Raw genomic sequence first — 27,886 nt, 5'->3', positions numbered from 1 at the left:
ATTAATATATTCATGATAAACTATGATTCACTGCACATTTTGCACAATTTTATAAGAATTAAATATTCATTGTTTTTATAAGACTACTTTCAATAAAGTTGTAGTGATAAGTGCCTAGAGAACAAATCTCTATTTTGAAGATACTCTGGATGGCACTTTGCAGGCTATTGCAACAACATAGTTATTCAGTGATATAAAGAGTAATAAAAAAGGATTATTTTTTTTCAGTGGTTTATAAATTGTATTTATAATTATGGCTTATATTCCTTACTATATCATCTCTAAAAGACAATATGTATGTGTTTGTGTGTGTTTAAAGGAGTATTGAAGGAAGAATAAAGTTTAATTGAATTCAAAATTGATTACCATTTTGGATTTCACTTTTTTTATTTTGTTAAAGAAGGTAGCTTTTTTTTTTTTTAAATTTTAAGATTCTGTCTGTTACTTGTTAGCAGATGACCTTTCTTACAAATAAGGTGTAGGATTGGGAGGGAAGGCATGTTAAACCATCATTAGTCTTCCTACCCTAAATATACACATGTACCTTATATATGCAATTACAGTTGTGACTGTCTTTTAGGGACTGATTTCAGCTTCATAGAATTTGAAACATCAGTATTCCTTCATTTCTAGGTGTGTGTGTTTTTGCCAAGCTTTGTAACTTGTCATCTATAGGCCAGGATAGGCCCCAGATTGTACATTTTCTTTGTTTTGTGTAAAACAGATGTCACTGTTTTTTCTACTTCAGTATTTTGTTCTTTTGTTTTACTGCCATACACATCCTACCAGTTCTCAACCCTGAGTCAACCCTACCATCTTCCTTATCTTATATGCTGTGAACACTCCTGGAGTCTGTCACCTAATGATGTTGACTGGATATACTACAAATTCATGTGCTTTAATCTCAACTGGGCCCTCACTCTTGCATGGTTATCCTGTATTTATCCTTGATTGATTGTCATATTCAAAGTTCCTTTGTCGAATGTTTTTTCTCCTTGAGTCTCCAGTGCCTCACCTATCACCATCTTTCTCATCACTTCACCTGCTTTACTGAGATAATTGAGAACCATTTGTTATAAACTGCCTCATCTCCATTATTTCACACCTCAAAACACTTATACAACTGTCTACTCTATCCTTTATTCCATTTGCCTTTTCAGAATAAACACATATACTTGTACCCCTGATCTAATCTCTGATTCAGGATCTTGTACTACTGATCATTACTTTTTACTGCTTTCTTCTTTACAAACATGAAAAGATCTTTCTCATTCTTTAAAAACCTTTACTATGTTCTCCAGATATCAAACTATATAACTTTGGTTTTTCTCTTCAAAACTCCCAAAGTTGTTTGATTTTGCTCTATCTGCCTCTGTGCCAATGACTTCCCAGTCCCTTGAAAAGCAGGCTCTAACTCCATTGTTCTATTGAAATAAGTTTCATTACAATTATCAATGATTGCTTAACTGCTAAATCTGGGGCTCTTTCCTTAGTACTTGTTCTCCTTGAGCCATGGATAGCTTTTAACATTTTTGACCCACTACTTCCATCCAGAATTCTCTTTTCTCTCTTGACTTTCCCTGATAGAGTTCTCTCGTATTCTTCTGCGCATTTGACCATACTTTGGTTTCTTTTATTGATAAATCATTATTCTCCTGCCCCTTGACAATGGGTGTTTTTTTAAGGCTCTGTTCTAGCTGTTCTAGCCATGTTCTAGCTCTGGTTTTAGCTTCTCATTCTACCTCCTTGGTTGGTGACCCTTTTTAGCTCATATGTTCAGTTGTCATTGCTACACAGATGACTCCCAAATCATATATCTAGTTTTATCTCTCTTCTGAATGCTGTACTTCACTAGATATATGCCTGTCACCTCTGCCTTGGCATTGGCATTCCAAAATATGTCCAAAATGGTACTTACATTTTTCGTGCTAGATTGCCCTTTTATTCTTTCACAGGCACTGTTATTATCTTTCTAGTTACTTATTCTGTAACCTGAGTTATCCTTAACTTTTCTCATCTTGTGCTAAGTTAAGTCGGTTTTATCTCTGCACCATCTTTAGTATCTGTCGCCTTCTCTCTAGTTTTCTGTCCTTTAAAGCGGTCAACACTTTTATTTAGGTACCTTTCACCTCTTGCCTCCTATGGTAATAGCATACAAATGCTTACCTTTGCTTCCTGTGTCTCTCCACTCCAATGGTTTTTTATGCAGCTTCTTCTGTATAGCTGCAGAGATAATCTTCAAGCTTTACTTTGGCTATGTTATTCCCCTGGTTAAAAATTTTCAGTGACTTTCATTAGGATAATACAAACTTTCCAGCCTGGTATTTTAAGGGCTACAGGGACAGAGCTAGCTATGCTAACATAATTCATCCATAAACCAAGTCAAATTCTGATCAGGAAGGGCAAGAAAAACTCACAGTGAGTCATTTTTTTGTAGTCCAGGTCAGCTTTGGAAGACAAACAGATAGATGTCTTTGCCCATTGGGGTAGGAACTGATTAGGAGCACAATATGGCAGTAGCAGCAGCAACTGGACCAGGACCATTCCAGTGTATGGTAAGGAAACAGAGAGAATATCAGTGCAGGAAGCACCAAGACAGAGAGAGATCCTAGGGAAACCTCTGAACTAGTGCTGGGAGCAGGAACAGATGCCATGTGCCAACTCTTGTCACCCGTTGCCCAGTTCTGGGTCATAGATCCAAGGCAAAGAGGAGTGGCTACAACCAAAGTAAGGGCCCTAGCAGAGTATTGAGCCTAAACCAAATTCCAGAAACTTAACTGTGTGGCTTTGGGCCCAGGAATGGAGAGGTGACTCAGTTCAAATCCTTGACCCAGCACAGAAATCTGGTGGAAGAACCAGGGTAGGAAACAAGACCAAAGGGGAGCCAGCAGTTCATTTTCTCTGAACCTGTAGAACCTGCTCTGAACCTCCCAGAGGGCAAATGGTGATTGAGTCTAATAGTCTACTGAAATTCAACCACATATAAGCCAACGAACCCAAACCTGGGTCAGGAGCTTGCCAAGTTCAGATCAGGAGGGCAGCAAACACCAGATGCCTCCCTGGATCATACCACTTTGGAAGCACTGAAAACCTGCAGGGCCCCAGACTGAGTTGTGACAGCAGCAGACGCTCAGGGTGAACACCCTGATAGGATAGGGTAGGTTCCTAGCCCGCTGTCCCCCACCCAAATAAAGAGCTAAGCCTAATGCAGCATCAAGTTCAAAGTCAAGAAGTAGTCTGGAAGAATGAGTGAACAAAAGAGGAACTTGACCATAAAGAAGTTCTATAGTGACAGGTAAGCTTAAGACCAGAAAGGAAGAAACTGACTTGAAAATATGTATGAGCAAAGTTTGGAAGAAAAATTGCATGTTGGACATGAGCTAAACAAAAATTTTTAGAATAGTTGAAGCAAGGATAAAAGAAATGTTTTGAAAAGAGAGAAAAAATTGAAAACCAAAAAAGAATGGCAGAGGGAAAAAAAGTGGAAAAGGCAATGAGAGCTAATCAAGAAATCTATGAAAAAAATCAATGGCTTGGTAAAAGGTACAAAACCTAACTGAAGAAAATAGCTCCGAAAAATTAGAATTGCCCAAGCAGTATTTTTTTTTAAAGCACCTAATATCTTGCAGGCATTGTGCTAAATGTTGGGGATACAAAAAGAGGCAAAAGACAGTACTTGCCCTCAAGAAGCTCACAATCTAAATGGAATCTAATGATGTCATGAGACATCAAGAAATAACAAAAAGACTGAAAAAAATAGAATAAAATATGACCTATTTAACAGGAAAAGCTACTGACCTGGAAAATAGATGGAGGAGAGATAATTTAAAGAATCACTGCACTACCTGAAAGTCATAAAAAAGAGCCTAGATAACATATTTCAAGAAATTATAAAAACAAGTTTTTAGATGACTTAGAACCAGCGGGTACAGTAGAAATTGAAAGGATTGACTAGTTATCTCCAGAGAGAAACCACAAAATGAAAACTCCCAGGAATTTTGTCACTAAAATTCAGAATGCCCACATCAAGGAGATAATATGACAAACAACCCCCCCCCAAAAAAAAATTCAAGGACCATGGTGCCACAGTCAGGATCACATAATATGTAGCAGCTATCACTGTAGAGAGACTGAAGACTTGGAATAGGATATTCTGGAAGGTAAAAGATCTAGGATTACAACCAAGAATAACCCACCCAGCAAAACTGAATATAATCCCATGGGGGAAAAATGGACATTTAGTTAGAGGATTTTCAAGCGTTTTTGAGGAAAAGAACATAGCTGAATAAAAAATTTGACCTTGGAACACAAGGGTCAAGTATGAAAAGGTAAATATGAGTGAGAAATCATAAGTTACTAAAAAAGGTTAAATTGTATTTTATTTGAGGAGATGATACCTGTAATTCCCCAGAACTTTATCCTAAGTGTCTTAGAATCTAATTAGACAGTTAGCCTGGAATGAATCTATTATGTTTGGATGATCTCAAAAGACAAATGGAAGGGTGAAGAAGAAGAATGCTCTGGGAGTGGGGGAATTATCTCTAATAAATGTGACATGAAAGAGTCTTATACAATGGAGGAGGCAGTGAGAATTAGACAATTTATACCTCATTATCATCTGAACAGGTTTACAGAGGGAAGAATACACATGTGTACCATTGAGTATAGAAATTCATCTTATCCAATAGGAAAATAAGAGAGAAAAGGGTTAAAAGGATGGGAAAGGAAATTAAGTGAGAGTGCAAAGAAACGAAATGAACTCTTAAAGAGGGAACTGGGCAAAAAAAGAAAAGGATGAATAGAATAGAATGGAGGTAAACAACAAGCATAATTGAATGTAAACAGGATGAACTCATCCATAAAATGGAAGAGAATGTCAGAATGGGTTATAAACAGAGCACAGCAAAATGTTTCAAGAAAAACTTGGAACAGAAAGATACACGTAAAGTTAAAATAAACGGCTGAAGCAAAATCTCTTACATACTTCATCTGAAATAAAAAGGGCAGGGGTGACAATTATGATTTCAGACAAAGCAAAAGCAAAAGTAGACCTAACTAAAAGAGATAAAGAAAAAAATTGCATTTTACCAAATGGTACCAAAAATGAATTCGTATCAATACTACAAAAGGATAGCATCTAAATTTCTCAAAGAAAAAGTTAAATGAATTATAGGAGAAAATAGTCAATAAAATTATAATATTTGGGGACCTCCATTTACCCCTCTCAAATCTAGATAAATCTAGCCACAAAATAAACAAAGGAGATGAATAGAATTTTAGAAAAATTAATTATGATGGATCTCTGGATTATACTGAATTGGAATAGAAAGAAATGTGTGTGTGTGTATATGCATATATATATATATATATATATATATATATATATATATATATATGCTGTATATGGAAACTTTACAAAAATTGACCGTTTATTAGGAAATAAAAATCTCAGAAATATACAGAAAAGCAGAAATGTTAAACACATTTTTATGACCACTATGCAATAAAAATTATATTCAATAAAAGACCTTTGAAGCATAGATTAAAAATTAATTGGAAATCTGAATAATTCTAAAGAATTCAAGGAACAAATCATAGAAATAATTTTGTTAAAGATAATGACAGCAATAAGCCAACATATCAAAATTTGTAGGATATAGTGAAAGCGGTACATAAGGAAAAAAAACATCTAAACTCTCACATCAATAAAAGAGAAATAACAGATTATTGAATTAGGCATACAACTAAAAAATTCAGAAAGTGAGAAATTGACAACCCCCCCCCCCCAATTAAACACCAAACTAGAAATCCCAAAAATCAAAGGGGAGATGAACAAAATTGAAAGAGAAACAAAATCATTGAAATAAGAAGAAAACCTGGAGCTGTTTGAAAAAACTAGCAAGTAGATACACTATTGTACAATTTGCTTAAAATAAAAACTAAATTAGCAGTGTAAAAAATGTGAATTCATAAATAGTGAAGAGAAAATAGAAGCAATTATCAGGAACTGTTTTGTCCAATTATATGGCAGTTAAACTGACAATTTTAATGAAATGGATGAATATTTACAAAAATATAGAATTGCCCACATTATCAGGACAGAAAAGAGAATACTTAAATATTTAACCTTTATCTTAGTCAAAGAAAATTAACAAGCCGTAATTGAACTTCCTGAATAAATCAACAAAACCGGTACAGCCAGAATTATAAGAAAAGCAACAAACTGGGAAGAAATCTTTGCTTCACATTTATTTGATAAATGAATAGATAAAATATATCAGAAACTGAGTCAAATTTATAAGAAAAAAAGCCATTTCCCAAATGGCCAATGGTCAAAGGATATGAATAGGCATTTTTCAGTAGAAGAAATGGCTATCAATAGCCATGTGACAAAATGCTCTAAATCACCAATAATGAGAGAAATGCAAATGAAATTAACTCTGATGTGCAACCTTACATCCATCAAATTAGCTAAGATGACAAAAATTGATGATTAAATTACAACTGCGGGAGGAGATGTGGGAAAATAATTATGCTAATGCATAATTGATGGAGCTGTGAAGCCAGCCCAGTCATCCTGGAAAGCAGTTTAGAACTGCTCCCAAAAAACTATTATACCAAACGTTCCCTTTGATCTAGTGGTACTGTTACTAGAGCTGTGGCCCAAAGAGAGCAGAGAAAGAAAGGACCCGAACATAACAGAAATATTTATAGTAGATCTTTTTTTTTAATGTCAAAAAATTGGAAACTGAGGGGATACGCATTAGTTGTGGAATTGCTGAACAAGTTAAGGCCTGTGAAGGTACTGAAATACTGTAGTGCTGTGAGAAATGATGAAGGGAATGATTTTAGAAAAGCCTAGTAAGATGTGTGAGTTGAGCCAAAATGAAGAAAGCTGAATCAGAAGAACAGCTTATATAGTAAGAGGAATATTGAAAAGATTATCAAATCTGAAAGGTGGAGTAGCTAACTATTCAATCTAGTTACCCATCAGAATTTCAAAGGACAGTATGAAGTGTGATATCCACCTCCAGAAAGAGAACTGATAAAGTACAGATTGAAGCATATTTTCTTCAGTGTCTTGCTTTTTTCCTGCCAGGATGTGACTTGTGCAAATTTGGTTTTCATTATCTTTTGGAATGGTTTTTATTTTTCTTCTCTATGGGTTAAGAGAAGAGAGGAGGGAGAGAACTTAGAATTAAAAATAAAAATGAATTCACAGAATAGATAAAAATATAAACTTTATCAGGGCGCAGATACATCTCATTCTCCCCCTTCCCCAAACAAACAAATAAACATCTTTAAGGGTTGCAAAAATATGGCTCCACTCTACTTTCCAGTCTGTTCTCAGCATACTCCTCTACTTGCACTCTAAATTCCCGTCAGATTGGCCTACTGTATTTACACAAGCTGTCTTCCATTACTGGAATGCAGTTCCTCATTATCTGTTAAGGTTCAGTTAAAGCTCAACTCAAGTACTATTGCCTTCATGGAGGCAGCCCTAATTCTCCCTTTCCCCGTTGTTAAGCTTCTCTTTCTGCTCAAAGTTCCTTGTATTTTACCCAACCTACATACTCTAACCCCTGTAGAGTATTAGTCTGTGAGGCAGGTATTATTTCATTTTTAACTCTATCCTTAGTGTTTAGCACAGTGCCTTCTACATAATTGGGTACTTAGTAATTTTTTTAAAAAATCCATAATACTTAAACATCACAAAATTGTTAAGTAGTTATCTGGTATTCTCTTGTGGACATTTGTTTATTATACATTCAGAAGTGTTCAGATGTCAAATGCATTTTTTTCATTAGAATACTTAATTTTCCTTATGTCCCTAAATTCTCCAAACACTGTACTTTTGTGTATTATTTAAAACATCTAATTCCAAGTAGGAAGTCAGCATGTTGAATGAGCAGAATTTTATTATTGTATCTATTTCTGGTAATCATATGTCCTTTGGTTATGATAATACAACATGAGCTATTTGGTAATCCCGGAAGCTATCTATTTGAAATCTTTTCCTAATTTTAAATTTATTATATATAATTAAATAGTGCTATAGAAATGTGTATAGCTCTTATGTTTTTAAGCTTTTCATTCTTCAAGGGTGGTGACTTACATTTCAGGTAAATTTGTAACAGTGTTAATCTTCTAGTTCTTTGTTATCTTCATGGAAGTGAAAAGGACTGATTGCATTATTCTAGATGGCCCCTTTATAGAAATTCTGTACTCTGAGCCTTCGGAAATTGAGCTAGGTTTGAGAGATGAAAGCAGCTGTTAAAATTGAATTGAGCAGTCTTCAAAATGAAAGTTAGTTCTGATTCCTTTCAGCCCGGTCTTTATCACAAAACAAAATCAGCATGAGTGTAAGGCCTTGCATATGATAGGTGTTCAGTAAATGTTTGATCATAGGTGAAACTTTAATTTACAAGTGTGCTGGTAAGAGGATTTACAAGGTCTGCGTACTTAGAAAGTTCAGTTATCAATTCAAGTAGGTATCTTGATTAATGCTTAATAAAAAGGTAAACACTACAATATATCATTTTCTGATAAAAAGAATTATATTCAATTAGAAGTTTAAGTTAATCCTGAAGGCCTGGAGAATCAAGGAGAGAAATCTCCATTTTGCAAGTTTCTATCTTAAACTTTTTGAGAACAAATTATTCTCAGTATTCCTTTTTAATTCACATTCTTGAATGTAACTTTTTTATTCTCTGAGATAAGCCCCCAAAGGGGAGCTTTTGCTAAAAGGGTTATAGTTTAAAATCATGCATGAAAATGACCTTAAAGGGAAGGGGTAGCTAGAACCCTGGAGGTGTCCTTGAGAGACATAGCATGTTTTTTTTTTAGAGGCAATATGATCAGTTATTACTGGTTGCTTGTAATATGTGGGGGGTTGCTTGTTTGTTCTTATGATGTGTCTTGGATGTTGTGGAGGCAGAACCTTTATTCTACCCTAAACTTTTCTAAATACTTAAAAGAGTTTTTTGGGTGACATTAGTACCCTGAATTCTTTTTTTATTTTATATGTATATTGTAAAAAATTGCCAAGCATAAATGTTGTACAGTTTACTTTTAGTGGATTGTGTTGAAGTACAAACACAGAACTAGTTTTGGCTCTAAATAAAATTAGAGTGTGGATTAAAATTTCCTGCTTCCCTTTCATTGACATATAAGAACAAAGCTTTATTTGTTCTTCATCTTTTATTATCAGATAAATATTTCAAAGTATTTCTTTAAGGTAATATTCTTTTTGGAGGTAGAGCCACGATGGCGGAGTAGAAAGATGCACATACTCTAACTCTTCCCCCACAGTCCATAAAATACCTGTAAAAGAATGACTCTCAACAAATTCTAGAGCAACAGAAGCCACAGAACGACAGAGTAGAGGAGAATTCCAGCCAAGGGTGACCTGGAACGCTGACGAGAGAGGTCTGTCGCACCCCAGCCTGGCCTGGCCATGCGGTGCTGGGAGGAGCAGGGCCACAGCAGGCCTCGGGGGCGAAATTCCCAGCCGTAGTGGAGGTTCACAGATCCCTCAACCCACAGGTGACAAAGACAGCTTCTGAGGTCAGCGAGAGGGCTTTTTCACACAGACAGCTGTGCCTTGGCAGGTAGCAGCCAGCATCCATTGTTGGAGCCTCAGCTTAAAGCCCCTGGGGGAATTGAGTAGCTGATCTGAACCTGAGCCTTGAGTGGCTTCCCTGCCCCTACCTAAAGCTCCTGGGGGAATTGAGCAGCCCATCTGAATCTCAGCCAGGAGTGAGGCCAGGGAGTAAAATCCTCTCCCTTGATTGTGCCACCTTGGAGGAACTGAGAACTTATAGGTTCCCAGAGTATATCTTCCTCCTGACAGAGGACCCAAAAGTCAAATAACTGGTTGGGAAAAATGCCCAAAAAAGGGAAAAAAAATAAGACTATAGAAGGTTACTTTCTTGGTGAACAGGTGTTTTCTCCCATCCTTTCAGATGAGGAAGAACAGTATTTACCATCAGGGGAAGACAGAAAAGTCAAAGCTTCTGCATCCAAAACCTCTAAAATAAATATGCAGTGGTCCCAGGCCATGGAAAAACTCAAAAAGGATTTTTTTTCATACTAAAATGAGTGTGCATTTTATTCCTTCCTTTAGTGGAATGTGATGAGAGTAAACTTCATGTTTTTCTCTCACCTCCCTTCTTTTTCCCTCCACTAAAAAGTCCTTTGCTTGCCTCTTTTATGAGAGATAATTTGCCCCATTCTATTTCTCCCTTTCTCCTCTCAATATATTTCTCTCTCACCACTTAATTTCATTTTTTTAAAGATATGATCCCATCCTATTCAATTCACTCTGTGCTGTGTGTGTATGTGTGTGTGTGTGTGTGTGTGTGTGTGTGTGTGTGTGTGTGTGTGTGTAATCCCACCCACTACCCAGATACTGAAAAGTTTCAAGAGTTACAAATATTGTCTTTCCATGTAGGAATGTAAACAGTTCAACTTTAGTAAGTCCCTTATGACTTCTCTTTGCTGTTTATCCTTTCATGCTTCTCTTCATTCTTGTGTTTGAAAGTCAAATTTTCTTTTCAGCTCTGGTCTTTTCATCAAAAATGCTTGAAAGTCCTCTATTTCATTGAAAGACCATTTTTTCACCTGAAGTATTATACTCAGTTTTGCTGGGTGGGTGATTCTTGGTTTTAGTCCTAGTTCCTTTGACTTCTGGAATATGATATTCCACTCCCTTCGATCCCTTAGTGTAGAAGCTGCTAGATCTTGTTATCCTGATTGTATTTCCACAATACTTGAATTGTTTCTTTCTAGCTGCTTGCAATATTTTCTCCTTGACCAGGGAACTCTGGAATTTGGCCACAATGTTTCTAGGAGTTTCTCTTTTTGGATCTCTTTCAGGTGGTGATTGGTGGATTCCTTGAATACTTACTTTGCCCTCTGGTCCTAGAATCTCAGGGCAGTTTTCCTTGATAATTTCATGAAAGATGATGTCTGGGCTCTTTTTTTGATCATGGCTTTCAGGTAGTCCCATAATTTTTAAATTGTCTCTCCTGGATCTGTTTTCCAGGTCAGTTGTTGTTCCAAAGAGATATTTCACATTATCTTCCATTTTTTCATTCTTTTGGTTTTGTTTTATAATTTCTTGGTTTCTCATAAAGTCATTAGCCTCCATCTGTTCCATTCTAATTTTGAAAGAACTATTTTCTTCAGTGAGCTTTTGAACCTCCTTTTCCATTTGGTTAATTCTGCTTTTGAAAGCCTTCTTCTCCTCATTGGCTTTTTGAACCTCTTTTGCCAATTGAGTTAGCCTATTTTTCAAGGTGTTATTTTCTTCAGCATGTTTTTGGGTCTCCTTTAGCAAGGTGTTGACCTGCTTTTCATGTTTTTCTTTCATCTCTCTCATTTCTCTTCCCAGTTTTTCCTCCACCTGTCTAACTTAATTTTCAAAATCCTTTTTGAGCTCTTCCTTGGCCTGAGCCCACTGGATATTTATTTTGCCTGTTTGGGATATAGAAGCCTTGATGTCTATGTCTTTCCCTGATGGTAAGCATTGTTCTTCTCATCCTAAAGGAAGGGAGGAGATATATGTTCCCCAAGAAAGTAGCCTTTTATGGTCTTATTTTTTTTCCCCTTTTCTGGGCTTTTCCCCAGTAGGTTACTTGACTTCTGAGTGTCCTCTCCACACCCACCTTGCCTCCAGATCCACCCAGCCTCCACTGAGCCAGTGCTTGGGGTCTGAAGTTCAAATGCTGCTTCCCAGCTTTAGGGCTTTGTCAGAGTGGGGTTGCTATTCAGTGTGAGATTAAGTTCAGGTGCTCAGGTGGGGGAAAGGCCACCACACAGGGCTCAGTTCCCTCAGGGGGTTTATGCAGAGACCTTCAACAGTGGATCTGAGCTCCTGCCTGCTCTGGGAGCCCCCATCCGCTGCTGCCTCCGCTGCTGCTTCCCAAGGGGGCCTGAGTTATAGGGGCACTCCACTCCCCTCTCCGTGAACTGAAAACCCCATCTCACTGACCTTTGCTGCCTGTGGGTGGAGGGACCTGCTCGGGGACTGGAGATTCTGTCCCTGAAGCCCGCTTGAATCTGCTCCTCTCGGTGCCGCGCAGCCAAGCCAGGGCTGGGCTCTGCTCCGTGTCTGGGCAAGGGACCTTTCGGGTCAGTTTTTCAGGTCTCTCTGGACCAGAAATCTCCTCTGCTCCATTGTTGTGTGGCTTCTGCTGCTCCCGATTTGTTGGGAGTAATTCATTATAGGTATTTTATGGGCTGTGGGTTTGGAGCTAGCATATGTGTATCTTTCTACTCCGCCATCTTGGCTCCTCCCCCTTCAAAAAGGATTTTGAAAATCAAGTAAGAGAGGTGGAGGAAAAATTGGGCAGAGAAATGAGAGAGATGCAAGAAAATCATGAAAAGCAAGTCAGCAGCTTGCTAAAGGAGACCCAAAAAAGTGCTGAAGAAAATAACACCTTGAAAAATAGGCTAACTCAATTGGCAAAAGAGGTACAAAACCCACTGAGGAGAAGGCGGCTTTAAAAAGCAGAATTAGCCAAATGGAAAAGGAGGTTCAAAAGCTCACTGAAGAAAATAGTTCTTTCAAAATTAGAATGGAACAGATGGAAGCTAATGACTTTATGAGAAACCAAGAAATTGTAAAACAAAACCAAAAGAATGAAAAAATGGAAGATAATGTGAAATATCTTTTTGGAAAAACAGCTGACCTGGAAAACAGATCCAGGAGAGACAATTTAAAAATTATGAGACTACCTGAAATCTGTGACCAAAGAAAGAGCCTAGACATTATCTTTCATGAAATTATCAAGGAAAACTGCCCTGAGATTCTAGAACCAGAGGGCAAAATAAATATTGAAAGCATCCACTGATCACCTCCTGAAAGAGATCCAAAAAGAGAAACTCCTAGGAATATTGTGGCCAAATTCCAGAGTTCCCTGGTCAAGGAGAAAATATTGCAAGCAGCTAGAAAGAAACAATTCAAGTATTGTGGAAATACAATCAGGATAACAAGATCTAGCAGCTTCTACACTAAGGGATCGAAGGGAGTGGAATATCATATTCCAGAAGTCAAAGGAACTAGGACTAAAACCAAGAATCACCCACCCAGCAAAACTGAGTATAATACTTCAGGTGAAAAAATGGTCTTTCAATGAAATAGAGGACTTTCAAGCATTTTTGATGAAAAGACCAGAGCTGAAAAGAAAATTTGACTTTTAAACACAAAAATCAAGAGCAGCATGAAAAGGTAAACAGGAAGAGAAATCACAAGGGACTTACGAAAGTTGAACTATTTTCATTCCTACATGGAAAGATAATATTTGTAACTCTTGAAACTTTTCTCAGTATCTGGGTAGTTGGAGGGATTATACATCCTCCCCCCCCCCCCCCCCCCCCACACACACATAGAGACAGAGAGTGCAGGGTGAGTTGAATAGGAAGGGATCATATCTAAAAAAATAAAATTAAGGGGTAAGAGAGGAATATATTGGGAGGAGAAAGGGAGAAATGGAATGGGGCAAATTATCTCTCATAGAAGAGGCAAGAAAAACTTTTCCAATGGAGGGAAAAAGGGGGAGAGGTGAGAGGGAAAAAGTGAAGCGTATTCTCATCACATTTGACTCAAGGAAGGAATAACATGCACCTTCAATTTGATATGAAAATCTGTCTTACAATACAGGAAAGTAGGGGAGAAGGGGATAAGCAGGGTAGGGGGATGATAGAAGGGAGGACAAATGGGAGGAGGGAGCAATTAGAAGTAAACACTGTTGGAGAGGGTCAAGGTGAAAATAAAGAATAGAAGAAATGGGGGGCAGAATAGGATGGAGGGAAATATAGTTAGTCTTGCACAACATGACTATTATGGAAGTCTTTTGAAAAACTACACATATATAGCCTGTATAGAATTGCTTGCCTTCTCAGTGGGGATGGGTGGTGAGGGAGGAAGGGAAAGAAGTTGGAACTCAAAGTTTTAGGAACAAATGTTGAGAATTGTTTTTGTGTACAACTGTGAAATAAGATATACAGGTAAAGGGTTATAGAAATTTAACTTGCTCTACAGGACAAGAGAGAAGATGGGGATAAGGGAAGGGAGGGGTGTTAGAAGGAAGGGCACATTGGTGGAAGGGACAATCAGAATGCAAGGCGTTTTGGGGTGGGGAGAGGGGAGAAAATTTGGAACTCAACATTTTGTGGAAATGAATGTTGAAAACTTAAAAAAGGTAATATTCTTTTTAAATTTAGTTTTTAGTTTTTTATTATATCACCATCATATTGCATGTATCCCTCTTCCTCCCTTAGAGCCATCCCACGTGACAAATAGTTCTTTTTGGATAGGAAAAAAGAGCATAACTGATCAATACATCAAAGTCTAAGAGTATGTGCAATGTGTAATACTTGTGAACTTCACCTCCACAAAGGGGAGTGGAGGTAGAAACGGCAAGATTTGGCAGTGTGTGTGTGTGTGTGTGTGTGTGTGTGTGTGTGTGTGTGTGTGTGTGTCAGAGAGAGAGAGAGAGAGAGAGAGAGAGAATCAAGGATGATGCTGAAATAATGAACCTAGTGTGTGTTTGTCCTTTGTTGCTGAAGAAAACCATGCCATCAGAGAAATAATGACATGACTTGCATTTGACTTTTGTTTTGAGTGAGGGATGGCTGTGCAGGTCACCAGCCTTACTTCTCCTCCAGAGCCATCTGAATCCAGTGACCAGATATTCATCAGGATGACTGGAGATGACCCAGGAAGAGACAGTTGGGGTTAAGTGACTTGCCCAAGGTCACACAGCTAGTGCGTGTCAAGTGTGTGAGGTGAGATTTGAACTCAGGTCCTCCTGACTCCTGCACTGGTGCTCTATCCATTTCATCACCTAGCTGCCCCCAATGAACCTAGTAGACTGGTAGGAATGGTAGTACCCTTGACAGAAATAAAGTAGTTTGGTAGAAGGGTAGATTTTTAGGAAGACGACCGTGAGTTCTCCTTTGGACGTGTTGAGTTTGCAGTGTCTCTAGGGCATCCAATTTAAAGTATCCTGTAGACAGTTAGTGATGTCAGATATGCGTCTGGTACACAGGCATACAGCAGAGAGGTCAAGATGAAGAAGGACTGAGAGAAGAACATGAGATTAAGCAAGAAAGAGTTTCTTGGAACTTCGGAGAGAGCAGTTTTAATTGAATGACTGCAGAAGCCAGATTTCCAAAGGTTGAGGAGTGAGAGTGAAAGGGAAGTAAAGGCAATAAATATTGACAGCATTTTTTAAGTTTGAGAGTGGAGAGAAGGGAGGGAGGGAGAGAGGGGGAGAGAGAGAGAGAGAGCGAGAGCGAGCATGAGAGCATGCTCTGTCAGGAAGTATTTCAGGGGATGGTAGAATTTAGTGACAATTTTTGAAGATGAAGGAGACTTAACCATATCTGAATCCAGTGAGCCAGTAGGTCAAAGAGAGAGTGGGATATAATTGAGGGGGCAATCTTCTGGCACAGACTGAAGTGAATGAGGTCAAGGACACATATAGAGCGAGATTTTGGCTGTGGCTGAGAGGGCCATTTTGTTGGACTCTTTTGGAGAGCATGTAACACTGTGTTATCTAGCCAGGCCTCCCATATTTTTAAGTTGGGCTGATGATATTTTAGAATTCATGGGTAAGACTTTACATTTATCCTCCTTAAATTTCATCTTATTACATTTGGTCTGTAATTCTAATCTGTCAAGCTCGCTCTCTTTTTCATTCTTTTGTTTTGGATTCTAATTGTGGCATTTAGTCAGTGCATCAACAATCAACAAGCATGTGTTAAACATCTGCTGTGTGCCAGTCATTGTGCTAGGTACGAGGATACAAAAACAGAGATTGTTGACAGTTAACTGTTCTCAAAGAGCTTATGATCCATTTTGGGAAACAATAGGCACATATACAAGTATGTGAAGGGAAGAAATATTAAAAAGAACAGATACATTCAAGGTAGTTAAATATGTTTTCTTTTTTGAGAAAGGGCACATTAGCAGGTGGGAGGATCACAGAAGGAAATGCTTGTGCTGTGTTTTCTGTGTGTTGAAGAGAATGATTTTTTGAGGTGGAGATGAGGTGGGAGTGCATTCTAAGGATGGGGGACAGTGCAAAGGCATTAGAGTCTGGAGAGATGACAAGCTGTATGTGAAGATGCAAGGAAATATCAGTTTGTTTCCTTTTCAGAGTATGGGAGCAGGAGTATATCCATTGGGTCTGGAAGGATATGTTAGGGCCATATTATGAAAAAGTTTAAGAAACAAGATGGGAGAGAGATTATATCTGGAAGGGTTCAGCTGCAAAGCAGATGGAAGGCCCCTGTGAACATTCGGATTTTGTAGCAGAGCAGATAGCAATGCTGGGGATTCTGGAGGGCATTGTGGGCAATGTGCCCAATGGATGGGCAAGTCCAAAGCACGATGGACCTTAGAGTGCTGGGGGAAGACAGACAGTAAAGCTTTGTTGTATCCATCTTACTAGGCAGATTGGTAGTTGACTCCCTGAGCTCAGGAAACTATGTCTGCCCCACAGCTGGGCACTAGAAGGGTTCAGAGTGCTACTCTAGGAGCTGTTTTGTTTGTTTTTAAATACTTATTCATTGATCTGTTTGGTTATAGCATAAGATGTGAAGTGAATTAATGGTTGAGAAAGCATTTTAAGCACTTCTTAGTCTGTAAGTGGGGCTTGAAGGGCTTAGAACCCCATGGGGTGGGGAGTAGGCCCACAGGACAGATTAGAAGAGAGAGGTTCTTCCAGGACCTCAGTCTAAGGGCTGGATTTTGGGAAGTAGGTGTCCATTCTGTTATGCTGAGAGAGGCAAAGGGGAAAAGAGGATTGACAGAATGGAGTGGGGAGAGGGAAGATCCTAGATGAATCTGGGTGAAGGGAGAGGGAGAGTAGGAAGGGGAGGTGAGACCTGCCTGGTTGTTGCTCTTTGGTGGATGATGTCTTTTTCCTGGCAATCTACATAACTTCTTTCTTATGCTGTAGTTTGGAGGTTCCATAATGTGCTGGGCAGAGTTGGATTTTTAGGGTTCTCTTTGTTGAAGTTCTGTGGGATTTCTTCATTTGAGTCATTTATTTTTGAAACATGGGAAGTTATCTTAAATCTTTTATTGAATAGTAAGTTTATTTCCTTTTTTGCGTGTGCTCTGGATGCATATAATTCTTAATTCCCCTTTCCTAGATCTGTCCTTCAGATTGTAGCTTTGTCTTACGTTATTTCCAAATACTTTTCCAGTTGAATTATCTTCTAGCTTACTTTTCTACTTCAACAGCAGTTTATGCCATTCTTTGTTCTCTTATGTTAATTCTTCTTGTTGTTGCGTCTAATGAAAATTTTAGATCCTCTGTGTTACTTATTAATTACAGTGGCCAAAAATCATTTAAGAAGAACCTGCAGAGCTTGGTATCAAATCCAGCCAGGTTAGATTAATTCTGATACGTTTTGTAGGTAAGATCCGTTTCTTTTCATTTTGGAAAGAACAATTTGTCCCCAGTAAAATAACATTTTTCTTCTCTTCTTAATCTGATAACTATTTCTTTTGATTTTGTTTGCTTTAAAATATTTATGTCATTGGTTATAGCCTAAAGAGTGAAGTGAATGAGCATTTTAAGCACTTATTAGTCGGTCAGTCATTCAGTAAATATTTACCAGTCACCTGCTGTCTTGTAAGCATTGTGCAAAGTACTGGAGATATAAAGAAAAAAAACACAGTCCCTACCCACAAGGAGCTCACAATCTGATAGGAGAGACAACATGCAAGTAACTGCTTACAAAGACACTATATCCTGGATAAGTTATGGATGATCATCAGAGTGGGGGAAGGCACCAGAATTAAGAGGAATCAGGAAAGGCTTACTCTAGAAGGTGAGATTCTAACAGAGACTTGAAGGAAGCCAGGGAAGCCAGGAGGCAGAGAGGAGGAGGGAGAGCATTCCAGGCTTGGGGATCAGATAGTGGAAATACCCCGAGTCAGGAGGCTTGCTTGAGGAATAGAAAAGAGGCCGGCATCATTGGTTCACAAAGTATGTGGTAAGATGTAAGTTTGGGGATGATAGGTTATGAAGGGCTTTGTGAATGCTAGGCAATTTTAGTTCTGATCAAGAGGTGATAGGAAGCCACTGGATTTTGTAGGGATGACAAGTCAGACCTGAACTTAAGAAATGTCACTGACAGCTGAGTGGAGGATGAACCGTGAACCAGTGGAGGCCCTTGTGGCAGACAGGTCAAAAAACAGATGATTGCAATAGTCAGGTGAAGAGAATTTGTATCAGAGTGGTGGCAACATCCGACAAGAGAAGGAACCATGTGTGAGAGACAGTAAACTAAGAAGATACTGATGATAAAAATGCAAAAGGGAGGCAGTTCTTGCCCTTGATTTCTTTCTCTAATGTTTAATTATCTATAGATTTATCAAGTACTATCTTTTTATGTACATTTTGGTTCTATTTTTTGGATCTTAATTATGTTCCATTAATCAATTTTTTTATTTTTTTGTCTATCATGAGCTTGCTATGATAGTTTCTAGTTTTATTTTAAATAGGTACACAAGTGTCTCTCAGTTGTTTTTTTCTGCCAGTAGTAGATATTCTTGTCCTTTCATTCTCTTGATAAATTTTGTCATTTTATTTAGTTTTTTATAAAATAACCCATTAGTATTTTGCTTGATTTTGTATTATACCTATAAATTGATTAACAGGGTTTTTACAGTTTCATTACTGCCTTCCTATCTATATGCAAAGGATATCCTTCCAATTTTTCTTCTTTAGTTTCTTTCAGAATTGTTTTGTTAATAATTTTAAAGAAGTATGTGATTTGGTAAAGTTAATACCCACATATTTGTGATTTTTTTTTGTCATGTTGTAAAAGGTATTTTAAAAAAATTAATTCCTCTTACCCTTTATTGATAATGCATGAGAACGTGGCTTACTTTTTTTGTGTGACTCTTTTATCTTGCTATCTTGCTGAGGTTCAGTCTCTTGGTAGGAAAGATTGTTCCCTATCTCTCTGGAAGTATCTTTTTTTTTTTTTTTTCAAATTCAGTAAATCAGATTTTTGAATGAGGAGATACTTTAGAGGTCAGTCGCCCAGTTTTAGAGGAATTATTGAGGTTTAGAGTTCAACTTGTCCAAAGTTGTGCAGTTAGTAAGTCACAAAGACAAGATTCAAATCCAGGTCTTTTGAACTTCAAATTCAGCAGTTTTTTGCCTACTTCTATGCTATTTGACCTTTTATTGATAAATTCTTTGAAGGATTGTTGGCATTGGGGTGGAGAGATGATAAGCTGTATGTGAAGATGCAAACAAAGCACAGAGAGACTTGAATCTACTTCTCAACTTTCATTTAATCAGCGATCTATTTTCTTATCTAAAAAATTAAGATAATCTTATTTTTCTTTGTAATTTCTTAGGGGATGATTTAGATAACATATTCAAGCATATTTAGCTCATTGCAGGAAAAGACATTTTTAAATATTCTTGTAGTGTCAACATGTATTGTTCTTATAATGGAAACATTCTTTATTATTTTATTTAGAAATGAGTACAGAAGCAGAACAACAACTTCTCCATAATGCCAGAAATGGCAACATTGAGGAAGTTAGAAAACTCTTAGAAACCATGGAGCGAAAGGAAGTGGTCGCCAATATTAATTGCAAAGGTAAGTTTGATTAGATTCTTATTTTCCGCATTAGCTTTCCATGACTAGCCTCTTTTATGTAGGCATAATAATAATTAATCTCCCTAAAATGATGAATAGTTTGTAGTAACATTGTAACATAGATTTGCTTTCCTTTATAAGCTGTGAGGACCCTTTGTGAAATATCTGAATTATTTCTCTTCATCTGCCCTGTTTAAAAAATGGACATTTTCTTTTTTTAAAAAATATTTTTTCTACTGACATGTAAAAACAATTTTTAACGTTCTTTTTTTTTAATTTTGAGTTCTGAGTTCTCTCCCTTTCTCTCTCTCTTACCCATTCACTGAGAAGGCAAGTACTTTGATGTAGGATGTACAAGTGCAGTCATGTAAAACATATTTCCATAGTAGTCATGTAGAAAGGAAACACAGACCAAAAAACCCCAAGAAAAATAAAGAAAGTTAACAAGAGTATGCTTTGATCTGCACTTGGACTCCATCAGTTCTTCCTCTGGAATTGGATAGCATTTTTCATCATAAGTCCTTTGGAATTGGCTTGGATCTTTGTATTGCTGAGAAGAGCTACGTCGTTCACTGGTGATCATTGTGCAGTATTGCTATTAATGTGTACACTGTTCTCACTTTTCTAGGTTTTTCTGAAACCATTCTGCTTGTCATTTTTTATAACATAGTAATATTCCATACAATCATGTAGAACTTATTCAGCCATTTCTCAATTGATGGACATCCCTTCAATTTCCAATTCTTTGCCTCCCATGAAAAGAGCTACTAAAAGAATACTGTAAAAGCTACTACGAAAAGAATAAATATTTTTGTACATGTAGGTCCTTTTCATTTTTTCCTCCTTATCTCTTTAAGATACAGGCCTAGAAATGGTATTGCTGGGTCAAGTTCCAAATTGTTATTCAGAATGGTTGGATCAGTTCACAGCTCCAACAACAGTTCTTTTAGTGTCACAACTTTCTTAAATTCCCTTCAACGTTTGTCATTTTCCTTTTCCATCATATTAGCTGATCTGACAGGTTTGAAGTAGTATCTAGAGTTGTTCCAATTTTCATTTCTCTAATCAGTAGTGATTTAGAGCATTTTTTTCATATGACTATAGGTAGTTTTGATTTCTTCATTTGAAAACTGCCTGTTCTTATTCTTTGATCATTTATTAGTTGGGGAATGACTGGCATTATTATACATCGGGCTGAATTCTGTAGATATTTGAGAAATAAGGCCTTTATCAGAGTAACTTGCTATAAAATTTTTTTTAATTGTGAATGCCATGTATTTTCCTCCATCCTATTTTTCAGTATCCTTCTCTCTCACTCCCTCTACCCTAAAAGTTTTGTTTCTGACCGCTGCCTCCCTGAATCTGTCCTTCCTTCTATCAGTCTTCCACCTCTTGCCTCACTTATTCCCTTCCCCTCCTACTTCCCTGTAGAATGAGATAGATTTTTATATCCAATTGAGTACATATGTTGTCCCTTCTATGAGCCCATTCTGCTGACAATAAGGTTCAAGTGTTGTCTACCACTCCCACCCTTCCATCCTCCTCTCTCCTGTAAAAAACCCTTCATGCTTCTTTTATATGAGGTAATTTACCCCATTCTACATCTCCCTTCCTCCTTCTCCCATTCCTCTTTTTCACCATTTAATTTTTTTGGATAATCATCCTATCCTAGTTACCCCCTGTGTATGTATACTCCTCCTAACTGCCCTGGTAATGATAATGTCCTTAGGAGTTAAACAGGTATCTTATTCTCATGCACGTATGTAAACAGTTTAAAATTATTGATTTCCATATGATTTTTCTTTCCAGTTTACCTTATTTTGAATCTTGTTTTTGTTTTGCATTTGAAAGTCAGATTTCCTATTAAACTTTGGTCTTTTCATCAGGAGTGCTTGAAAGTCCTCTGTTTTATTAAATTTCCACTTTATCCTCTAAAGAATTATGCTCAATTTTGTTAAGTGATTTGTCTTTATAACCCCTTTGCCCTCCAGATTATCACATCTAAGCCTTCTGATCTTTAATGTAGAAGTTGTTAAATCTTGTGTTATGCTGACTGGCTCCATGATATTTTAATTGTTTTTTTTGTGGTTACTTGCAATATTTTCTCCTTGACCTGGAACTTTGGAATGTGGCTATAATATACCTGGGAGTTTTCCTTTTGGAATCTCTTTCAGGAGGTGATTGGTAGATTCTTTTATTTTCCAGTTTAACCTTTGGTTCTAGGGTATCAGGGCACTTTTTCTTTATAACCTCTTGAAAGATGATGTCTAGGCTCTCTTTTTAAATCATGGCTTTCAGGTAGTCCAGTAATTCTTCAAATATCTCTCTTGGATCTGTTTTCCAGGTCCGTTGTTTTTTTTAGCGAGATATTTCATATTTTCTTCTATTTTTTCACTCTTTTGATTTCTTTTTTATTGTTTTTTGATGTCTTATGGAGTCATCAACTTCCACGTGTCCTATTCTGATTTTTAAGGAATTATTTTCTTCAGTGAGCTTTTGTACCTCTTCCTCCATTTGGCCAATTCTGTTTTTTTTTAGGAGTTCTTCTTTTCAGTGGATTTTTGTGCTTCTTTTACCATTTGGCCTATTCTGTTTTTTAAGGGTTTTTTTTTTCAGGATTTTTTTTGTGACTCCTTTACCAAGTTATTGATTCTTTTTTATGATTTGCATTACTCTCATTTCTTTTCCAATTTTTTCTCTACATTTTTGATTTTAAAAATACTTTTTAGGCTCTACTAGAAATTCTTGTTGGATTTGTGTCCAATTTATACTTTTCCTTTAAGGCTTTGCTTGTAGCTATTTTGACATTGTTGTCTTCTGACTTTGTGTCTTGATTTTCCCTGTCACTATAATAGCTTTTTATGATTAGGTTCTTTTATATTGTTGTTGTTGTTGCTTGCTTATTTTCCCAGTTTAGTTTTTGATTTTTAATTTTATGTTAAAGGTGGGCTCTGCTACTGGAGTATAAGGGGCATTGTCCCAAGTATTAACTTTTATGTGTTGCTGTTTTCAGAGCTTGTTCTGGGATTCTTTAAGTTTTCAGTCCTTCCAAGGTGATAGGATCAAAGGAGAGGTATGGTACGTGTTCTCCTGGCCTGTGCTTTGATCTGAACAACCACAAGTACTCTTTTACACCCTGGAACTGTTACCAGGGTCCCTTCTTCCCTGTGGCTCTAGTGAACTAGCACACTGGGACCCAGAATCGAGTATGGGTAATGCAGCAGACTCCTGCACCCAGTGCCAGCAAAGGGTCCTCTCTAATCTCCTTCTGATGAGTTGTCCAACCCCTTACAGTCTTTGGGCTGAGAGCTACGAAAATGACTGCTACTGATTCAGTTGCACTCAAGGTCTGTTGCTGCTGGCTTGCCAAGACTCAGCCTGCACTGAACTGTACTCCATTCTCACCTCAGTGAGACCTTTCCTGCCAACCTTATAAGTTGTCTTGGACTGGAAAATTTTTTAACTCCAACGTTTTGTTGGTTTTTTCACTCCAGAATTCATTTTGAGGCATTATTTTAATGTTTTGTGGAGAATTTGAGAAAGCTTAGATCCTTATCTTTTACTCTGCCTTCTTGGTTCTGCCTTCCCCTAACATGGATGTTCAAAATTTTATGGAATCTATTTTTTATATACTTTGACTGATGTGTACATAAGCCTCTTGTCAAGAAAGCTTTTTATTTTCAAGGGCAGCAGAATTACAGTGATTCAGTATCTGAAAATATTTGTGAACTTTCTGCTCCCTCTATCTTGGCCTTTGTGTCTGGAGGTTTTTGTTAAATTAACTTTTCTTCTGCCAGGGGAATGGATTGTCATATTTTGGTTCCTACTCAGCCTACTAAGAACTGAATTGTCATTGTGGGGACTTTTTCTGTTTCTCCTTCCTGTAATTCTTATTCAGCCTTGTACTTCTTTCCCTACCACAGTTTATTCATCTGGAAATGTGTTCAGGTGATTCCACTGTAGCTACCGAACTTGTCATCTACATCTCTTCAATTACTATGGGAAACATTCTATACCAAATAAATAAATTCTCCCAGAATAAGAAATATACACCATTTTGAAAAACACATAAAAGTATATTAGGAGTATTTAGCCTGGCATAAGTATTCAAACAGGGTTTTTATTCATTGATACTATGCAAAAATCATTAAACAAACAATACCTGAGGACCCAGAATCATAGAATTTTAGAAATAGAAGCAACTGTGCTTCTAATGAGTCACCTCATTTTGTAAGCAAAGAAATCAAGTTTCATGAAAGTTAAGTAACTTATTCAAGGTCACACAGATGATTAGTGGAAGGTCAGTGACTAGAATCCACATCTCTTGATTCCTGGTCTAGTATTCTTCATGTTGTCCATTACAGATAGGTTTTCTTTTTTTGTCTTTCCTTTCCATTTTTTTTTTTGACCAGATGTATGATTTCATTGGTATAGAGAATTACCTGAGAGGAAATTCCCTCTACCAGTGAAGATGAGTTGCCCAGGGTCACACACCTAGAATGCATCTCATGTATTTAATAAATTTCAATGAAATGTAGATTGTGCAGGAGGATTTGATCACATCATGGCGATAACTTTATTACATAGAAACAACAGTTATTGTAGTTATCATCAATGTAAAATTCTTCATTTACTTACAATTTGTGTTCTGATAACATTTTTTAGGGAGAAGTAAATCTAATTTGGGCTGGACTCCTCTTCATTTGGCATGCTATTTTGGACATGGGCAAGTAGTGCAGGATTTGTTGAAGGTATGCTTATGGCTTTTAATTTTAAAGACTTATGCTTAGTAGTTTATAATAAATATTGTCTTTATATTATTTTTATTTTTTATTTATATTTTTATTTATTTATATTTTATTATTTATATTATTTTATAGTTTTAATTTTAAACATGTAAACAGAATTTTTGACATTCATTTAAAAAAATTTTTGAGTTCCAGATTTTCTCCCTATCTCCCCCTTTCTTAAGATGGTGAGCAACTTGATATAGGTGTAACAGACATTGCTGAAATTTCCTTATAGAAGGAATTCTACAGATTTTAGTCAGTAATAGTACTTTTATTTAGCCAGATCATAAGATGCCTTATAGTTCTGTAATAATAATTTAAGATTTTCTAAGGCTAGTTAATTCATATTTCTTTATTCTATTTCTTGAGTTTTAATTTAGTGACTTTACTGTATGAAATTAATTTAAAATTTCTAAGTATTTTTGAATACCAAAAAATTTTAATGATTTCTACAAATATCTCCATAGTAATTAAAGAAGAAATAGGTTTTTTTGTAAATACTGTAAATTTAGTGTTTAAAGCAAACATTGGAGGTATTGTAAAGGATTCATGTGACAGTCTAAATTATTGAGCATCCTGTGGGATGTGAAGCACTGCTTTATCAATTTTTTTAGTATAAGTAAGAATTTTATTTCCTTTTTCTGCTTTAGAATTACAGAAGCTCAAGTTGTACCTTCTATTTCTTCCCATCTCAATGTAAATTTTACACTTTCAGTTTGTCATTTGTTTTTATTCAATGGGTTAACTGCTCTTTAAGAAGTGTTAAACTACTAAGTAGTGTCAGTACAGAATTTCTTTATTTTGTGAAGTATTTCATCCAGAAAAGTCCTACTCCAGTGTCACTTCATGGTATGGATGCAACTCAGGTTTCTCCAATGCTGTGATCGCAGAGTATAGTCCCAGGCAAGTTCTAACATTCAAAAGGCTTTGTGTGTGGTACTGGCAGCAGATGATCCTAAGGACCAGCCTAGGGAAGTATGAAGAGGTTCGTCACTAAGAGGCTGGCCAGTTGGTGATGAATTTTTTGGCCATGGTGACCTGGGAAAGATAGTAAAAATACAAAATTATCCTATTTCTGTGAGCTCTCCTTCTTTATCCATAGTGACAGTAGCAGAGTCATGGACATGGAGGGATGTAAAGCTAAGAATCACACAGTTTTTAGGCCAGTGATAAGTGCTAACTCTTGGTTCTCCTAGTGTAAACTCTCTGTGTAGCTAGTGGAGTCAGCATGCTAGCAGTTGGGAGTGAGGGAATTGGGAAAGGGTGGAAAAGGTCTCCTGCAGAAGGTGAGATTTGAACTGAGTCTTAAACTAAGCCAGGGAAGCTAGTGAGTGCTCAGAAGTGAGTATTAGATGCACCATAAAAGTTATGTATGTACAGAAAAGAAGGGGACTTGTCATGGTAGCATGCTGCATTGTCTTCTGTTACTTTAAAGCTTTTCATGCTTTCTTTTTTCCATTTTGTATTAAATTCAGTACACCTTGTTTAAATACCTGTAGTGTTTGAAGTACTGTGAATACAATGATCAAAAATAATTCGGTTGATGTTTTCAAGAATATTAGATCCAAATGGGGTTGAAAGGATCAGAAGTTCATACAGTTAAGTTGGCTATTATAAGGACAAAGGACAGAGCTAAAGTGCTCTAAGAAAATTGGAGGAGAAAAGATTAGTGAAATGTTTCATTAAGGAAGTGGCACTTCAATTGTGTCTTAAAGTAAGAAGATGTAAAAAGGTACAGATGAGAAGGGAATAGTGTTCCAGGCATGGAAGGTAGCGTATTGGGAATGCATAGAAGTGAGACTACAGGACAGGATTAGGAAGAGTTAGTAGTCCTGTCTATTTTGACTGCACCATAAATGAAATGCATGAAGGGAGGTAGAGTAAAATAAATCTGTAAAGGTAGATTGGATTTGAAGGGTCTTAAATTCTGGACCAATGAAGGGTTGTGTATTTTTCTATAGGAAATAGAGGCCTACTGTATAATTATTGTTTATTAGGATATTTGTTAACTTTATTTTTTAAATAAATTAAATAGCATTTTATTTTTCCCCAGTTACATATTAAGAATATTTTTTAGCATTGATTTTTACAAGATTTTGAGTTCCAAATTTTCCTCCCTCCCTCCCCCCTCTCTTCTGAAAATGATAGGCATTGGTATAATTTATACATGTGCTAATTAATATGTAAAACATATTTCCATATTTGTTACAATTGTGGAAGAAGAAAGAGATCATAAGGAATCCAAACCATGAGAAAGAATGAAGTATGTAAAAAAAAATGTTTCAATCTGCATTCTGAGTCCGTTCAGTTCTTTATCTGGATATTCATTATACAGTGTTGCTGACACTGTGTATGCTGTTTTTCCTGGTTCTGCTCATTTCATTTTGCATCAGTTTGTACGAGTTTTTCCAGGTTTTTTATTTGTTAACTTTAAACAAAAAGAAACCACATTTTATTTGATAAACCAAAATGGTGTCTCAGAAGCTTTCCTGAAACAAGATTTCTTCCTTGAGAATGTTGCAATTATACAAGATTCTTTGCAGAATATAACAACACAGATGACCTTTGTCGACAGCTCTCCGATCATTTAGCAGCTATCTGGCTCAGTGAATAGAACGCTGGACCTGGAGTCAGGAAACTTTTGAGTTCAAACTGCCTCAGTTTCCTCATCCATATAATTGGTATAACAATAGCGTCTACCTCCCAGGGTTGTTATGAAGATAAAACAAGATAAGATTTGTAAAGTGTTTCATATCTTAAAGTGGTTTATAAATACTACCTATTGTTATTATCATCACCAAGTAAGACTTCAAGCAGAGATATGCTCACAAGTGTTTTTGTTACTGTCAGGAATTCCAGCTTAGAGTTAAGTCAAAGAGTGATGATGCCCTTTGAGGTGGTGAAGTCTTCCAGATGCTCCTGTTTGCAGATGACGTTGCCCTTTATGACTCAAGCTTTGGAACCTCTTGGATGAGAGCCATGATAAGAAACCAAGTGAATGAAGAAAGCCTATTGTCCAGATGATGACATGAAATTTATCAGTTGGGCTTGTCCATTTGTGTGTGTGTATTTAGGTAGATAACGATATCTATAAATACCTCTATTGAAAGATAAATCCCGATGGGATAGATATGCAAATGGGTGATGATTTGAGCCCAGATTATAGCAGGAATAAGAGAAAAGTAGGCTTGCATTGTGTTTGGGAAAAGACAAAATTCTTTCAATGACTTCTAACCTTAGAACAAAGGACTGTCTTTTGAATACTGTCACTTTCTAATGTTGTCATATGGCCATGAGTCGTGGAATATTACTGTCTCTTCAAATTTAAAATTGAGAATCACCCTAAGGGTAAGGGAAAGGTACATGGTAGGTATGTAAGCTGATTGTAGTACCTTAGTAAAAATGAGTTGTAAAGGTCCACTGGAGTGTTTGAGAAGAAATAGGGAGTCAGT

At 36.9% G+C, this 27,886-nt stretch overlaps 1 protein-coding gene across 7 annotated transcripts in view; it reads left to right on the top strand.

Moving 5' to 3' along the window:
• The window catches only part of OSBPL1A (oxysterol binding protein like 1A), a 324,266-nt gene that overhangs the window by 13,029 nt on the left and 283,351 nt on the right, over positions 1-27,886 (top strand). For 6 of the 7 annotated variants that reach the window (XM_072604414.1, XM_072604417.1, XM_072604412.1 and 3 more), the window contains 2 exons: positions 19,522-19,644; positions 24,310-24,395. In XM_072604414.1, the coding sequence (XP_072460515.1) occupies positions 19,524-19,644; positions 24,310-24,395 (207 nt within the window). In that variant the 5' untranslated portion in view covers positions 19,522-19,523. Of the gene's footprint in view, positions 1-19,521; positions 19,645-24,309; positions 24,396-27,490; positions 27,509-27,886 lie in introns of those variants that run through there. The other variant, XM_072604418.1, reaches the window with a different exon arrangement.

This window comes from Notamacropus eugenii, chromosome 4, assembly GCF_028372415.1.
Source record: "Notamacropus eugenii isolate mMacEug1 chromosome 4, mMacEug1.pri_v2, whole genome shotgun sequence".
Lineage (NCBI taxonomy): Eukaryota > Metazoa > Chordata > Mammalia > Diprotodontia > Macropodidae > Notamacropus > Notamacropus eugenii.
Note: the sequence above shows the minus strand (reverse complement) of the source record. Positions and strands in the feature narration are given on the sequence as shown.